The sequence below is a fragment of the Papaver somniferum genome, chromosome 2 (assembly GCF_003573695.1).
Source record: "Papaver somniferum cultivar HN1 chromosome 2, ASM357369v1, whole genome shotgun sequence".
In the NCBI taxonomy this organism is placed as follows: Eukaryota; Viridiplantae; Streptophyta; class Magnoliopsida; order Ranunculales; family Papaveraceae; genus Papaver; species Papaver somniferum.
The window spans coordinates 10,271,106-10,288,658 of NC_039359.1; the positions used below are offsets into that span (position 1 = coordinate 10,271,106).

Genomic DNA, 17,553 nt, shown 5'->3' on the forward strand with positions numbered 1-17,553 from the left:
TTGTCAAACTTCCCTCTGACTGTCAAGGATTCACTAGTCGTTTCCCTGTTCAAATCTCTATCCCTTTGCCTAATATCATAACTTATAAGTGCAGCAGTCACATCATCAAACTTGAATGTTTTATCCTCTATCTTATTCGATAAACTATCAATGAAAGTCTCATACGAATCATGTAGAGATGCCAAAAAACAGCAAGTTTTGGTTTCATCTTCGAGTTTCACACCAATATTAAGTGCATCAGCAATTAATCTATTGTACTCACGAGGTGTTCAACCATAGAGGTACCTGGTTTTTTGTTGAATCTGAAAAGTCTTCTCTGCATCATAATTCGGTTTGAAACACTTTTCACTACATACTTGTCTTCCAGATTCTTCCACAGCTTTAAAGCTACATTCTCACTCATCACATCGTACTATATCTCCTTTGTAAGGCACAAACGGATTGTGCTATAAGCCTGACGATTCATCTTTGTCCATTTATCGTCTGTCATCTCTGGTGCAGCTGGTTTTACTTCTAGTAGAGCATCCTCTATGTCTTGCTGACTCAAAGCATCACGAACTTCATATTGCCACATGGTAAAATTGTTCTTACCATCAAATTTCTTTACTTCAAACTTTGCGTTCGACATCGATTTTGACATCTTCACCTTCAAACTATGTTTCAGACTTCAAACAAGCAAACTCTAGACGAAACCCTAGAATTGGCTCTGATACCAGTTTGTTGTGCTTAAGATTAGCTACTTCCTAAACACCCCAAGATCTTCACACAGAAAATAGAAAACTAGTGCGGAATTTAAACAAGAACACAAAGAATTATAGTGGTTCTGCAATGTGCCTACTCCACTGCAACAAATATACTTCTTATCGAAACTTAGAGAATAGACAAACTATTTCTTCACACACCTCTAACAGTTCAGACTGAGATACAATAACCAAAAGGTTACACCTTTATTTATAGGGCTAGGAATAATCTAGAATCCACCTAGAAATAGAAGTCCTAAATAGAGAACTAATTCCTAAAAGAAATCAGATTCCTAAAGTGACTTGTCTTTCCTAAAGTAAGGTGTTTCGTAAATCGAGCCAATAACTAACAGGAACCACATGCAGAACAATAAGATAACTGCAAGATACCAATATCTCTGCTCTTGAACTCTATTGAGATCAACTTTTGCCAAGAAACAGATGAGGATTTTATTTTTCAGCCTACTGAAAGTTGTGATTGTGGGTGTTTGAAGTAGCGGCCACTGGTTACATACGTAGCTTCTCACAGATGAAGTAAGGACTAAAACTTCGTTGTAGGTATGACTAATCATACACCACTTCATATTGTTATCATTTTCAGATACCACAATTGTTTTGTTAATGAAGACATGATCAATGAGAGATGATGGGAGTTTGTTCGGTAAGAAAATTTTCTCAGATATTTGGTGAAATAGCTATTGAAAAAAAAAACCCGAAGAAGATGGTGGAAATGGTATACGTGTTGGAATGAAAATAGATATATGAGTGTATAGGAGATGGCTAACCAGCAGACGAAGGGTGTAATTGAAATGAACGGTGAGGATGAGAAATAAGTTGGTGATTTGAGTATAATAATGATACCCCTTCTGGTCACATGTGATATGATAATGATAGGTCACTTGATACTCTCGTATCTCGTATTATTGATGCTTATTATTGTAAAGATAATTTGAGGGCCTTTGCGAAAATATAAAGTTTACGAAAACTCGGCTTGTAACTTAAAAGATACAAAATTTTACCTCCAATTTTTTATAAAATAGGTAAACATTTTCTTAAATATCCAAACTTAAAAATATTTTAATTATGTCTCTATAGGTAATAATTACTAACTCAAGATATTTTGTTGATCTAGTGATTTATTTTATCCTCTAACATAATTGAAGGATCGAATTTAAATATGCATTATGCACACAATACGAGGCACCAAATCTGCTGAACTTTTGCAATATCATTTTCTATTAAATGTTGTATAAGTTTTATGGTGGAGTCCATGCTATTCAAAACTTGGGAGAAGTGTGGAATTTCAAGTATAATGGCTTTTAAGTTGGATTTTCCACACTTCTTCCAAGCCACGTTCCAAGATTTCTTGAACAACCCTCAATCTTACAGTTGATTTTATTTGTAAATCCGATTTTTTTTTTCATGACAGTTGATCTTGTGGGCTAAAGACGGAGCATTGATCCTTTTGACAATTTAAAACTTACGTTACCTTCCACCATTAGACTTGCTTTTCCATGATCTATTCTAAGTGGTGAAGTTGGGTTAAAGATGGAAGATGAAGGTCTTCCAAGTTCCAACATAAGACTTCTCAGTGAACTAAAACAAGTCTTATGGCGATATTCCAAGTTCCGTGCAACTCATGTTTGAAATAGATCATGGAAGATCAAGTCTAATGGTAGAAGGTTGCGAAGCTTCATTTCTACTGAACTCACATTGGGCGATAAAAGACCAGTGTTAACAGACTTGATACTCCATTTTAAACCACTAGATCAATAGTCCGATAAGGAAAACAGATTGTTACTAAATGCTCCAAAACTGCCAGATTTAGTGACAGGAGACTTGACGCTTAGCAAGAGACGCTTTAGGCTGGATTGTAAAACATATATAGCTCCAACTTGGAATTGTTAGACTTTATCTTCCGTTTTTTTGATAGCTTGGATTCTACCATAAAACTTGCTTTGATATAACTTAAAAACAACCCAAGCCGATTTCGCAAGATTTAGGAGGTTTTCTGTGGCTTTGACTCGGTCTTAGTACGGTGATGGTGATGAAAAAGAAGATATCAACAGAAATTCAAGCTCGAAATTTCCTCTAGGGCTGTGGAGGCTCCTCTAGTAGGCATCCCCTAAGAGGAGGACAACCACATAGATTCCTTTAAAAATTGCCAGCCAGACACGGACTCGTGATGCACGTACAACTCGATGAGAAACCCACGTCTTCTGGACAGGAATGGCCAACCGGGTTATCATTTTCTATCAGAGATGAGAGACGGAGACGGGCAGTCAGAAAAGTATCAGACTATTGAAGTAATGCTGAACACTTTGAGCAGAGAGGTTCAGTGACAGTTCCATATATAATGCTTTCACATTCCTATGTTGTTGGTGCACCCAAAAGAACCAGTCCTGATGAACTTCCTCCATCAACAAAGCTGCTAGAGGGAAGCTGCATAAGAAGCTAAGTTGATTAATATGATCTTCACTCAACCAACCAATGCCAGTTAACTTTAGCATGCCGCAAAAATTATCGAGAACCAATTTTAATAGCACTAAATAAGAGCATGAGATAAAATCTGTGAGAATATGCCATAATCAATCCATGGATAGAGAACAAGTATCACAAACGAAATACTGAAGGGATGAGATAACTGAGATTAAAAATTTACTACCTTCTTAACACCAGATGTTGATAGGAAGAATGGTTCTTTCTCTTGAGTTCCACCATTTTCGACAAAAATCCTTTCTAAATCCTGAAAAATAAAGTGCACAATATTAACTGTATAAGCACAATGTCTTTGCAACTAAATCCAAAAAATTACAGCTAGATAGAGGTATAAATTGTAATTGTCAAGAAACGGATTTCTATTCTTATTGGCTCTATACCACTCCTGTCAAGATTTCAAACTCGAGCAACTCATCCACAATATTCTGAAGCACCCCACGATTCTTTTGCAGCATCTCATTCGCTTTGTCATAAGCTAAATTATACATCTGTAACAGAATAAAAGGTTTAGCAAAATGAAAGAATCCTGTGAAAAAACTGTGCAATCTGTATCAGTACATATCAAAAGCGACAAAATCATACCGCTTCAACTTTGGCGGCCATTTCATACTCATGCTTGTCACCCATACTTAAGGCGGTCGTCTGCAATAACAAAGGAATAAGCACATAACAGCTTAACAACTTCCAAATAACAAACAGGGAAACCATGAAAGGCATATACCGCATTGCTAGCATAGTAGATAGCGGGACTATCATCAGGACCCCATCCATATTGAATCACCATACGCGTCGCTATCTGTTTAAAAGTTAAACATGCCATTGTTGTGGAGGATGAAAAAAAAATCAGCTATAGAAACGAAGTAAAGAGAATGACATTACTAATAAGTGTGAATACCAATTACCTCTTGAGCCTGCTGAAGTTCTGACGACGAAAGAAAATTATCCTCCCCAAATGGAAGTAGCATTTGAGATGCTATATATGAGCCAAAGCAGAACACAAGCTTTTTTTCAAGGTACGATCTTGTTTCCACATTTCCGTTAACTGATCCTTCATTCTTAGTCTTTGAAATCTTTGTGCACCCAATTCCCTATAAAGCAAGTGGTGGGACCGTTTCATCAATCAACTCTAAAAAGAAGCGGACAGGTAACTTAACTACAGATGTCCAGGATAACTGCTGCGAACACAAAATGGGCTACCACACTCACTTAGGTAGGTATGTATTAGTACAACGGATGTGATGCGAGATCAAAACAATCATAAGATGAATGAGCCAAACCAAAAAATAAATAACAAAAAGGACCAACCTCCCAAGCAAGTGGCTCAAGCCAAACGTTATCAACCACATCAAAGTTCGGAAGAAGAAGAGCGATAAGTGCTCGACCAGATGCCCACACAGCATGCGGGAACTTTGTCTCTTTGGTCCACTAGATTATTAACAACATCTTGTCAGTTTCAAAGCAGGCAATTCTTACAACAAGGAAAAAATATTGAAAATGAAAGGAAGAAGGAATTATGATTTTCAATTGTGGATGTAATAGCTTCTACGAGACGTAATTCTTACATCATCAAGTGGAGGGGTTAGAAATTCAATTCCATTGCTTATCTGGCCGTAAGGTTCCATTAGATCAACCACGCTGTTCAAATCCTCTTTTGTCAATGAAAGCCCCAGATGATTTACCATCCATCTGCTGCTCGCCTTGACGATCTTGGTTTTCCTTATCCATCTTGGAACAGCAAAGCTGAAGGTCTGCATAATACATATACATATGAGGGGTAAGCACTGCATAATCGGGAAAAATGAAGAGTATATAGAAGATTATGGGACATCCTAGCTAGATTATAATAAATGTATCTGAACTTAAAACAAAAAACAATGGACTTGAAAAAATTAATACAACCAAATTTTGGATCCACCCACTGTTGCTTACCGCGAACCAGCTACAGTAGCTCATCAACTCATCAGTATCAAGAAATTTGCTCCTAAAGGCACTACCTTCCAAGGCCACAGGAACAAGTTTTAGTTCTACGGGCCGCAGAAGAGCTGTTTTCTCAGCTACCTGAGAAAAGAGCATGTCTACAGTTAAAAAAACAAATAAATGTAGATTATGAGTGGAGAAAGTAAGGATTTAAACAAATTTCTCCAATTGATTCAGCTTCATCAAATAGAAGGTTTGCTCATATATTGAACAGATATCTCAGCCATATACCAACAGAAGAGCACATATATCGTTAAAAAAACAGTCGGTTTTTTTTGTTTGTTTTTTTTAAGAATGAGTTTTTTCTTGTTAGTATGTGGATTACTATGTTAAAGCAAAAAAAATAACAAGGGCCAATGATCTCCCTAGCTGTTAAAAACTATACTGATGCATATAAACCTCACACTCACCTTTTTCCAGTCTACAAAATCAATAAGTTCATTATCCATTGTTTCTTTAGCTGCTATCTTTAGTATCTGTTCTCTTTCCATCTGAGTTGGCCGTTGAAGATGAAACACTCTGTCCATTCGACCGGGCCTTTGTAGGGCTTGGTCAATTTGTGCAAGATTCCGGGTAGTAGCCATCAGAACAACCCCGTCTTGTTTCTCAAACCTTCCCAAAAAGCATCAGATTTGTATAAAACATTTGTGGGAAATTATTATAAAAAAACCACTCTGAACATGGATCTCACCAAACACAATATCCACATTAACTTTAATGTCACCCAGAAAGAAGTAATAGATAACGCCAACTAAATGATTATAAATTATATTGTTGCTTCAACAGGCAAGAGAAAATATATGAGTTTTACCCATCAAGTTCCACAAGAAGTTGATTTATAAAAGCTTCATGGTCCTGCTTTTTAGTGTGGATGTACTTCCCTCGGACACCAGCAAATTGGTCAAAATCCTCAACAAAGATTATTACAGGTGCCTATGCAATACAAAATGTAAACTAGTAAGGGAATAACTACTTTAACTAAATCAAATATATAAAGTTCATTCAAACGAGAATGCCAAACGTGAAGACCTTATAACAATAGAATAACCCCTCTCTTCAGTTATATCTTAATGACATAACTAAATACGGGGAAACAAGCATTACCCAAAACCAGGTTAATAGAGACTAACCAACTCCCTTGCTGTTTGAAACAACTCCCGAACATTTGAAGCACTTTGACCAACCCATAATCCGGCCTCTAGTTGTTGAGCTTTAACTTCAACTAGAGGCACCCTAGCTTCAGCAGCTACAGCCATTGCTAAAGATGTTTTGCCCGTTCCCCTCTCACCCACAATAAGGACTCCCTGCATTATTATAGAAAACAATTAGAAAGTGGAAACCCTATCCACACACCCTTTCAACATGCGAATTCCAAACCACGAAAAAAAGAAGGTAAATTCAACAATGCAACCAGCAGTTTCTTCTAGGATCTTTTCAGAAGAGCATACTACGGTTACATACCCGAGGAGGTCGAGCACCCATTTCTCTGAAAGCACTAGGGTTTTGTAGAAATGCCACAACTTCATTTATCTCCTCTCTCATAGAGTCAACACTAGCAAAATCCTTCAACTTAATTGGAGGATTCTTTACCCTCTGCAGATTAAACAACAAACTTAAAAGTAGTTCACTGTGTTTTCTGTAAATTACAAAATATGCCGTAAAGAAGGATTCAAAAGACAAAGTAAACGTATTCAAACCTTCATTTGGTCGAAAGCAGTTGTTATTGGATCAACCCCCTCTTTTTTCCTCTTTAACGTTCTGCGCAACCTAAATTTGAAATAACTTTTCTGCAAGACACCAATGCAATCCATAGCATCATTCAGCAGGATTTCATAGTGATTTATGAATCAGAAAAAAAAATAAATGACAGCTGATATACTTGTGACAGTTAGAAAATAAACAACTGAAGAGCATCATTATCATTTTGAGAGAAGTAATCTCAGGGAAAGAAATCTAGATTGTCATTTTGTTTTCAGTAATTATAAGTATGTTTTTAGGAGGTTCCACACATCCAAGACAGATTATTTGATAGTAAGAGCTCACTACATTCCTATGAACAGTTGGCAAGAGATCTAATAAGTTAAATAACCTCCACATTGTATTATTACTTAGACAGAGAACTTCAACCATGATCATGAAACCAAAATTATTTGATAGTAAGAGCTCTCTATATTCCTATGAACAGTTGGCAAGAGATCTAACAAGTTAAATAACCTCCACATTGTATTATTAAATATCAGGCTTGTACTTAGAACCCTGAATTCTTGAAAACTAAGACAAAAAATAATTGCTTATTATGTGAAAAGAAGTGGAGTTTGCCAGGTCTAATCTATGTCTTGATTAACTTTTGTGTTTGCTAGCTATAATAAATTAGAAGAATAGAACTCGATGCAGCAGATGCCTCTCTTGTAGAGCAGTAATTGTCAGGTGTTGACTCTCACAACCTGAGTTCAAAATTTGTCAGCATTATCATTCCTACTGCCGATCAAAAAAGAAAAAGGAACAGAACTAAATGCTGATTCAGAAGATAAAACAATACCACTCTCCGCAACTTTTCCCTGTTCGGATCTCTACGTATAGGTCCAAAACCAAGAAGTCTTGGAGCCTTTTTCTTCACAAGACGAAGCACGTTGAACAACACAAAGGCATATACAGCGGTCTTAATGTAAAACAAAAGGTACCAACGGATACCATCTTTCTTTCTAGTTCTGAAACTAATATCTGCCGTTGACTGCCACTCCAAGTACCAAGTTGAGCCAACAGTTTGAAATGCTTCCTCCGGCCACGCCATTCCCAATCTCATCCGTACCTGAATCATATGGATATACACCATGACATGAGAAAGTTGTAGTTCTTTTACATATAGCATCAAACATAATTTGCCTCATCTAGAAACAAGCAAGTTTTCTGCTTTTTTACGGAGCTCTTACCGGATAAGGAACAATAAAGTCCAGTACAGGAAAAATTATCATCATCATTATGTCATCATTAAGATTTTGTATTTTCTCAAAACCCCAGTTTCTCCAATATGATACATTTTCGGACTTCCACAATCCAGAAATATATTGAGAAGAAAGACTTGTTGCCAGGAGAAACTGCTGACGCAGATCCAATTCGGTAAGTGGAATCCACATCAATTGAACAGCAGTTGGAACACCAGAAGCTAGCAATTTAAGGTAAAGCCCGTCAAACCCTCCGAAATCTTCAAAAAGAGTTTCATATTCCTACCATAACACCACTTAGAAACGTTAATGGGAGAATATAAGTAAGGAAAGTTGAAAATTTTATGGATACACGTGTATAACCTGGACATTGACATAATATTCCTTGTCGTCACCCTTGAGGCCAACATACATGGCACCCCAATCATGCCTAATGCGAGCACTCTCTACAAGCTTCTTGGAAACAGCATAAGGAACAGCAATTGGGTCCATTTCCCACCTTTTCTTTTCATCATTATACCATGTCTTTCCGACCACTCTATCTCTGTCCACAAGGATGCGTTCCTGAAAATAAAATATTCTAACTAGGTCATCACACAAAGCAATCAAATGTTTCCGGAACTAGATAAAAAGACTAAAAGCGTAAACCTACCTGTCTCTGAGCAACATACTGTTTACCAAAGTCTGTATCTTCCAACAGATCTCTTTTCAAGTCCGCTTTAGCTTCTTCTCGCCACTTCCTCCATCCATGGAATAGATGAGATCGAATTGCCTTTGGAACAACGACCTCCTTTTCTCCGAACATCCATTTTAGTTCAGCTTCAGGGTATCCCTTCACAACCTCATCTACAGGTGTAGATACAAGAAACTGCTTCTCATCCCCAAATTTTCCCATTTTCTGTCTTATGCGAGCTTCCACCTTACTCTGAAGCTCTCTCGATTCCTCTAAGGCATTTTTTATATCTACCACAAAACCTTTAGTATTGCTGCGCGCAGGAAGTTTAGAATCATCTTCGACATCCAAAACAGCTGGTAGTATCATTTGTTCCCAGCATTCTCTTTGTGCCATTTCCAAATCACGTTGGATATCTGATCTGGAGAGCTTAGTGGTAGTACTATCTGGCGCACTACAAACCAGTGTACAATGAGTAAGTATAACTTAGCAGTACCATAGTAGATAAAATTCAAATGAACGATATAATACCTTTTTACATTCTGGTTTCTCAAATCACGTATGAACCTCTCCACCAACAATTCAGCTTCACGTGCAATAAATGAAAGCTCTCTAAGTCCAATGCTGTAAGCCATTGTTTCCTTCCTCGAAATCATATCTTCAATCTCATCTATCTTAACCGCAATCTCATCATACTCCTTTTCAGCAGCTTCCATATACTTCTCTAATCTTGTTATCTTTTCTTTCTCCTCATCATCAGCATCTACCTTCTTCACATAAGTCTGCTTCTTCTTCGTCACAGAAACAAATATCTCCTCCGATCTTTTAACCAACTTCGATAACTTCTTTTTAGGCTCTCTCAGCTCATTACTCACGGAATCAATAATTTTTCCTCGAAGCTCCTCTTTCTTCAATTTAACCTCTTTCAAAGCTCCCCTAACTTCTTTAATATCACATTTAGACGACTTAGCTTCTTCTATCCGCTGAAGAAGTACCCATACTTTACCTAGTAACTCCTGAGTATAATCCGAATACTCATGATCCTTCTTCTTTTCTACCTCCTCTTTCTTCTCTTCTTTAGTAAACCATCCAGCAAATGACACGGCAATTGCAGGTTTTTGAAGTTTCTTTACTGGTACAAAACCAATAACTATACAGAACAAAGCTAGCACAATAGATTTCCGGACCCATTCCAACAAACTCTCATTCTTTTGTCCAAAACTCAAAATGGGGGTGTATGAGTTCTCTTGAATTACACACTTTGGGGTAGAAGAAACACTAAATGACACAAATTTACTGGTTCTTTGAAAGAAATTGTAATGTCTGTTTGAACATTTTACACTAAATCTTCTACTACTAGTACAAAACTGTTTTCTACTTAATACACTGGGTTTAAAGCTAATGGTAGAAGAAAATGGAGAGAGTAAATTTACCTTATAAGGTGGAGCACCACCATCATTGATAGAGAATGGATTACTGAGAGTGGATTCCATGAAGAAATTCAGAATTATCAAAGAATCTGAAAACTAGGGTTTAGGATGGAGATGAAATTGGGGATTACAGTTTCGTGATATTTCCATTTCTAGGGTTTAATGAAGGTTTGGTTTTGATGGGGAAGAAGAGAGACACTCTTCCTGCAACTACAAGAGGAAGAAAGAAGTGAGGTTTATCTGGGTATTATCTGAGGAATTTGTGAGGTACGTAAATAAAACAATATGAGAAGGGTATTTTAGGTATTTAAGTTGGACTTCAAAAGCACCCCAAATTCCCTATTGATAAGCCAGTGAGTAAATAGGCAGCTCTTACACGGCCGATTGTGGAGGAAGGCTTGGAAATATGGATTCAACTAACGAATCTGATGCCATGAGCTTTTAAAGAAGACCAACATCGTACTGAAGACAAGAAATTATCAGGAAACAGATCACCCCAAATACCAATCCTTACTGGTAATGCTCAACAAACACTAGATCTCAAAGCATAAACCAAAAACAAGGTCAACTGTGTGACTGCACTACCCTAATAAGTAAACTAGAACTTTACCTATAAACCACAACATATGCAGAGGAAATAGGTAACAAACTGAAAAAAATCAAGAAATGTAGGTTGGAAACAAATACATTATCAAGTAAATTTTCTGCCCAAAGCACATCACCAGATTTTTTTTTTTTAATACCCTAGACTAGTGATCCCTAGACTACATCCAAACTCCCTAAATTGGAGTGGATTTTTGGCAATTACAGGGTTCGAACCCCTACCTCCGCAGTGGGAGGGAACATGTCAACCACTAGACCACTTGGTGATTCAAATTACAACGTGAGAATTTAATCAGAAAATTCATTTTAATCTAAAGTTTGCAATCAACAAAAAAAAAAAGAACAGAATTGAAGTGTCAATGTGCCTGACTACTGCAGATATAACTTTGTGTCTGCAGTATTCAACGTATGTCCAAATCAAAACTGATACATAGTCCGTGACAGGACTTTCACGAACTCCTTTCCTCTTAGGTTGTTCTCAAAATTCACAGGCATATCTTTCAAATGCAACTCACAGAGCGATTTCAGAAACTTGAAACCTTCTGGCACATCATCCATGTACTTGAGATCATTCAGTTTTAAACATGTAAGCTGCGACATTGCTCTTTCCTCTATCAACCGGTTCTGTAGTTTGGTGAGTGCCATCTCCAGACGTCCGAGTTGAGGAAATCCATTTGCTGAACATATCATTCCCCATCCGACATATGCCTTGTTCAAATAAAGGGATCAAAGATGTGGTAGCATCTCTAATGTTGGCATCGGGTCTGCCTTCAAATTAGTGTTGAAAAGTATCAAGGTGGTGAGGCTTGGGGAATACTGTTGTAGGTCTGGTAAACACTCCAGGTAGCAATACAGAATTAAATCAAGGAGATGGTAGCAACTGAGAAGATGTACCTTCAATGGAGTTCGTCGAAGATTCATTAATGGATCAAAGGTGGCCTTGTGTGCATTTTCCTATTCGAAGGCAGGAGTCAAGATGCAAGTGACACAAGCTTATATGAAGAAGGAAAAATGATAATGTAAACACATTTCCATAATAAAATTGAAAAACACCTGAATTCAGGATGGAATAATTTGATGGCTTTCATATCTTTCAAGCCATATTTATGCCCACTTAACAAATGCCTGACAACATAATGTTGGCTCATGAGTTGATAGACTCGATGAAGAGAAATCCAAGTAAAAAGGGCTTATGGATGTCATGCAAAGTAAATTTCGGTGGGGTAGACACCAGAACAACAAGGGTTTATATCTTAAAATCTTGGCATACTATAATTTTATCTAAACATCAAGGCGGCTTGAACATCAAAAGAAGTGGTATATGCAATAAGGCTCCCACGCCAAAACTGGCTTGGAGAGTGGTGTCTTCACCTAAAGCTCTGTAGACGCAAATCCTGAATTATAAGGACTTCCCTAATGAAAACTCAATATCAGGTTTTAGCTGATGCAGAAGCCAGAGGAAAGATGCCAGTTTAAACAAGTATTTGACAGCAAGAAAAGTGCTAGGAAAGCACAAATAGAAGCAAACATAAAACAAAAGAAAGATAGCTCTAAGATGCAAACCGATCCTAACCAAAAGCAAAACCACATAATGAGCAACCTCGGAACAGTAAGTGGTAAATTACAGCTTTGATGTTCAAAATTAACTTTGAAATCATTTTGTTACATTCAATAGAAAAATTCCACTAAATTGCAAAAGAGGGACAACAACTAATGTTCACACTACTGGAAGGTTTTTTTATGTTCCAGAGCCACCAGATCATCAGCTATATACATGATACACAAGTATCCGGACATATTCTTCTAATTCATACTAATTTGGAGTATTGCAGACAGAGCATGTTCTTCTACCTATGCTAGTTCCGTATTAATTTCACCTTCAGCTGGTCAGTGCAAGTTTTGTTCTATGTTTGGTTTTGAGGAAGTGGTCACAACTAGAATAAAGTGGTTAATTCCAAGTGGAATATTTCCAAAATGTTACCCAAGCCACTTGACTTTATTTTTGGTCTATACTATTTAACTTGATCTAACATCTACACTCTCACTTTCTCTCATGATGCAGTTGTAAATTATATTGTTAATGTTAAAGTTATGCAACTGTTTCTTCATTCAGAGATGTAATTCGATGTTTCTGTCGAAGGTGACACTAATTGTACTGTGTAATAGATAAAACACCAGAAATGTATTAAGCTTAAATTCTAGAAATTCCTTAAATAATCTGTCAGTTGACATTTCCGTTAACAGAAATAAATGTAGCTGACTAGCTATTGCTCTGCAGTATTTGTATGCAAAGCATATTTCTTCTGATATACAAAAATTGGTATTATATGTATCTACTAATTTTAATGTTTTTACTTTGTTTTTATCAGACAAGAGGATAAGTTAGATCAAAGAATTTACAGACGCATGTTCAATATGCAAACTAACAACATTCCTTGTTCCTAACTTCTTAGCAATGTACCATACCAAAGAAATAAAGTTGACAAGTAACGTACACACTGGTATTGCGCTTGAAAGCCAACCATTCTGGGATAACAGTGATCTTAGTAGTTCTATCAGCTCTGCTTTATAGGATTTGAGTGGTGAAAGCTTTGTTCCTATTTATCTGTGGTGTCCTAGTGTGTCTTCTGCGCATTGTAGGGTTCATCTTCTGCAGTTGTGATGCAAGTTTATCTCTAAGGTCAATACTATTATATCAAATCTATCACCTATCAAGCTTCTAATTTCCTCTCTCTCATGATGCAGTTATCAATGATGACAAATCATCTTTGATTCACTAGTTTCGACATAAAGGAATCAGGAGATATCAACACTTTAACTTGATAAGACTTTACTCAACAAACTCAGCAAACAATGGTTTGTTTAACGATGAGGCATCACTAGCAGTCACTAGTCAAGACTTGAACCAAATAGAGTTTCGACAAAGCTAAAACTGAAATTAAACGATCAATGATGCCTCATTCGTGCAAGAATGTACGAAATGGCAATGCACAAGAGAAACTACATGATATAAAGAGAGCCTTTTCATTACATATTCAGAAGCAAGATAATACCTCTAGTCTGGTTACAAAAACACTTTTCAAAACAAACCCATAGCTAATGAAGGAGTCTCTAACTCTCCGTATGTATATAAAAAGGGTTCATTTCTTCATGACAAAATACTAGGTGGTGTTGGATTAGGAGTGTCATGGTTAAAGAAAGATAATTCAAGTATTGTTCCATTTCTAGTGTTTTCAATGTTATGTCTCTTCAGCTATGTTTTAAGGGTTCTTGTTCGGTTATGTTTTGGTCATCATCAGCAAGAGATTAGGAAACTTGAAATTGGATCTCGTACCAAGATGGTAAGTGCATCAATCACTAGCTCTATTGTTGGTCTTTTTTCCAAAATCCATAATACCGATATTTACGTCTTTGTCTGCGGCAGTTTCATTTCTTTCCTGTGTTCTCTAATTGTTGGGTTTTCATTTGAAAACACGGGATTAGTTGATTCAATTTTTGGGGTTTTTTTAGGCTTATCTATCATGTTTTTCTGTGAAAAGCATTTTTCAAACTTCTCATATTAAGAGAAGAACCCTTAAAACATAAGCTAGAGATTCATATTCAAACTTCTCTTAACATTATGTGAGCAACCAGTGCAAAACAACATACAATGGCTGAGTACAGAGAATTTGAAAAATACTTTTCACAGAAAAACATGATAGATAAGCGTAAAAAACCCCCAAAAATTGAATCAACTAATCCCATGTTTTCAGATGAAAACCCGACAATTAGAGAACACAGGAAAGAAATGAAACTGCCGCAGACAAATACGTAAATATCGGTATTATGGATTTTGGAAAAAAGACCAACAATAGAGCTAGTAATTGATGCACTTACCATCTTGGTACGAGATCCAATTTCAAGTTTCCTAATCTCTTGCTGATGATGACCAAAACATAACCGAACAAGAACCCTTAAAACATAGCTGAAGAGACATAACATTGAAAACACTAGAAATGAAACAATACTTGAATTATCTTTCATTAACCATGACACTCCTAATCCAACACCACCTAGTATTTTGTCATGAACAAATGTTCCACTTTTATTGATATTTGTGACTATTGACATTGATGGAGGGGTAACTGATCCACAACTAGACGGTCAGAAAGAAAGACTTTAAGTCTTTACTTAAAGCTTCAAAGGATCCTGTCTTAAAATTTATAGTCCCACACTGATCAGTTATTATGAATTCCCTTTGTTTAAATACCACCAGGAACCCAGAATCGATGATATAACTATAACAACCACGATGTGGAAAGGGTTCCCATTTTTTTTGTTTTTTTCCTCTGCTCATTTGCAGAAGTTTCGAGTTGGAGTACAGATTCATGGGGGTGTTTTTCAAGTTGGGTTCTGATGGTGACATTTCTGTTGGTAATACGCTATATTCTTCTTGCGCTAGAATAGTTGAAGCACGCCTTCTGTTTGAAAAAATTCCAGATAGAACTGCGGGTGCTCCTAAAAGGGTGATGTTGATTCTGCGCAATAATATTTGATGAAGCTCCGTTGAAGGATAGAGGACTTTGGGGTTCTATCATTTCTACTTATGTGCAAACCTAGGGAAGAAAGAGCAACATCCTTTCTACTGATGTAATCTGGTCCTTGCTGTTTGTAAAGTAATGAGACAAGCACCAAAAGATGACAAAAGAGATAAATAATGAGTAACCCAATACCAAATTTGAAGCGTACCAATCTTCTTTCTCAAAGCAGCAATCTTACGCTTTTTCTTCTCTATTAATTTCTTACTCCATCCAGTGGTATCATTACCCAAAATCTTGAACATTTCAGCCTCTAAATCATATTTTTCATCCTCCGCCTATCAATAAGAAAAGAAAAAAAAAAAAAAAGCTTAATCTAAAACCCAAAATCGGGATTAAAAACACCTAATAGGCTAATAATATCAATTATGTTAGTAACATAAATAAATGAAGTAGTCAAAATCCCTACCTCGTATTTCTTTGGACGGATAATGAATTGATTGCGAAGATTCAAAATAATACCAAAGACGAAAAACCCTAACTGTATCTTGTCTTGAGTAGACCATGATGGTGGATGAGAAGACACAACTATATAAAGACATATGAATTGGAGATAAGCATCATACGAGGACATTGGTGAAGATCTGGACAGAGCAGGATTGATTGATTGTTTAAGGGTTTTAAGTGATTCGGGTGAATTTTTTTTTAGTTTTTCTTTTAAGGAGAACGAGTTCTTTTGAGTTGCTCGTAGAGATGTAGCTGTTATTTTACACCAAAAAGAACACTCCCGATTTTCCTGAAGGCAGGCTCCGGTTGACTAAGACCACCCAAAAATACAGGATATCCGGTATGACATCATCCGTAGCTGTTCGGTGTATATTAGGCCAGCACGTTTATGTCATTGCATGTTCAAATTTGAGCGCATCACGGCATATCACGTAACCTGGCACGGCATGTTAGCTTAATGTAATGTGTTGTGCCACATAAATGGACACATCAGCACATCACATTATGTGGCACGTGTTAGCACGCGGCACAACACCGCACAACACGACATACGAAAAAAGCACGCCAAATCTTGCATAAAATACAATATTGTACATCATATTCATGCATATTTTACAAAAAAAAGTATTTATTTTAGCTAATTTTTGACATTTTATTTTCATTATGCTGACTAATTTCTATAGTAATACATATACTAACTAAAATATCTAAAAATACTTGCTTCGGAAAACATAAAATAAATGAGTAGCACAGCTCAGCACGGCACATCACGATTATTTTTCTGGTAGAACACAACACATCACGCCGCTTACCGCAGCACGTAGCACGCTAAAAACATGACTTTGTGGGCTAGGTTGTGCCAGGCCGACACGTTTTACACCTCTAGTTGTTCGTATGCTCTCATAGTCTCGTGCTTTTGGTTGCCAGGGTCATAAACCTGGTTAGTATCATCAAAAAAACCAATAAGTATTAAATTCGCTTCGAGGCAAATTTGGGAGGAGATTGTTGCTTCTTGCAACTTATGTCATCATGTTCATCAATGTCCTGATGTTCATCAATAAGGGTAACTCTATAAGTCATGTTGTAGAAAACCAGCGTCGTTCCCGGAGAAAATTTTCCCCGAAGTGAACTTATTATTTTTTTTGCCTCTTAATTTTTTTTCACAAAATAACTAACTAATAAAAGATGATCAGTTGTTTCAGATATAAATAATTAAAATAAAAACTTACAAAGTTTATTTTAGTATCTTTACCCTACGCGTATTCTTAGACGCAAACTCTCCAATAATCAACTTATTTTGCAGCTATTGTTGTTTCAATAGCTATCACAGGAAAGCCATTCAACCTTTCTTGTAACATTGAATATCGAAGATAAGACTTTATTAATTTCAACTTGGAAAACTTCTTTCTGCAGTGGAAACGGTAATCGTAACTGTCAGCTAAATTATATAAGCAACCCAAGCATTAGGAAGACAAGCTTGCAACTTTTACAAATAATGTAATATCTCAAGTGGTTTCTTTGTCTCAGCCGACAAAATCCTTTTCATGATCTTTAACTCGGTGTAGAGGTCTCTGCCATCAATGTCAGTACGTGTGCCATAACTTAATTAATCATCAAGTTTGATACATAATGCCATCAAACTACCATCACTCATAGATTTTGATT

General features: G+C 36.6%; 2 protein-coding genes across 6 annotated transcripts; both read right to left on the reverse strand.

Moving 5' to 3' along the window:
- Nucleotides 1–2,474: 2,474 nt before the first annotated feature.
- LOC113346877 (probable inactive ATP-dependent zinc metalloprotease FTSHI 5, chloroplastic) lies at nt 2,475–10,517 on the reverse strand. Of its 2 annotated transcripts, none has more exons than XM_026590425.1 (19): nt 9,363–10,516; nt 8,811–9,285; nt 8,522–8,722; nt 8,147–8,440; nt 7,756–8,025; nt 6,914–7,003; nt 6,678–6,809; nt 6,347–6,520; nt 6,028–6,149; nt 5,627–5,828; nt 5,169–5,297; nt 4,802–4,987; nt 4,545–4,664; nt 4,142–4,327; nt 3,961–4,035; nt 3,822–3,881; nt 3,620–3,727; nt 3,406–3,486; nt 2,475–3,182 (listed from the first exon to the last, which is right to left on the reverse strand). In XM_026590425.1, the coding sequence occupies exons 1-19, from the start codon at nt 10,322–10,324 to the stop codon at nt 3,111–3,113; spliced, it is 3,939 nt and encodes a 1,312-aa protein (XP_026446210.1). In that variant the 5' UTR covers nt 10,325–10,516; the 3' UTR covers nt 2,475–3,110. The 2 variants fall into 2 exon arrangements, with proteins under 2 accessions (XP_026446210.1, XP_026446211.1); XM_026590426.1 differs by lacking the exon at nt 2,475–3,182 and adding an exon at nt 3,189–3,251 and having other exon boundaries at nt 9,363–10,517.
- A 422-nt stretch (nt 10,518–10,939) lies between these two features.
- On the reverse strand, nt 10,940–16,188 carry LOC113346878. Of its 4 annotated transcripts, none has more exons than XM_026590429.1 (5): nt 15,851–16,188; nt 15,577–15,719; nt 11,918–11,989; nt 11,759–11,818; nt 10,940–11,628 (listed from the first exon to the last, which is right to left on the reverse strand). In XM_026590429.1, exons 1-4 carry the CDS (start codon nt 16,013–16,015, stop codon nt 11,785–11,787), a joined length of 414 nt encoding a protein of 137 aa, XP_026446214.1. In that variant the 5' UTR covers nt 16,016–16,188; the 3' UTR covers nt 10,940–11,628; nt 11,759–11,784. The 4 variants fall into 4 exon arrangements, with proteins under 4 accessions (XP_026446214.1, XP_026446213.1, XP_026446212.1 ...); XM_026590428.1 differs by having other exon boundaries at nt 10,940–11,632; XM_026590427.1 differs by having other exon boundaries at nt 10,940–11,818.
- Between the last annotated feature and the right edge of the window lie 1,365 nt (nt 16,189–17,553).

What these genes read in the sequence shown, in the direction of transcription:
- LOC113346877 (XM_026590425.1), bottom strand. Translation starts at nt 10,324, where the DNA reads ATGGAATCCACTCTCAGTAATCCATTCTCTATCAATGATGGTGGTGCT. An exon ending in AGAAACCAGAATGTAAAAAG is followed by an intron (nt 9,286 to 9,362) that starts GTATTATATCGT and finishes ACTGGTTTGTAG; the next exon opens with TGCGCCAGATAGTACTACCA. An exon ending in AACTTCAGCAGGCTCAAGAG is followed by an intron (nt 4,036 to 4,141) that starts GTAATTGGTATT and finishes ACTTTTAAACAG; the next exon opens with ATAGCGACGCGTATGGTGAT.
- LOC113346878 (XM_026590429.1), bottom strand. Translation starts at nt 16,015, where the DNA reads ATGTCCTCGTATGATGCTTATCTCCAATTCATATGTCTTTATATAGTT. An exon ending in ATTGGTACGCTTCAAATTTG is followed by an intron (nt 11,990 to 15,576) that starts GTATTGGGTTAC and finishes TTATGTTGTCAG; the next exon opens with GCATTTGTTAAGTGGGCATA. An exon ending in TTATTCCATCCTGAATTCAG is followed by an intron (nt 11,819 to 11,917) that starts GTGTTTTTCAAT and finishes GCCTTCGAATAG; the next exon opens with GAAAATGCACACAAGGCCAC.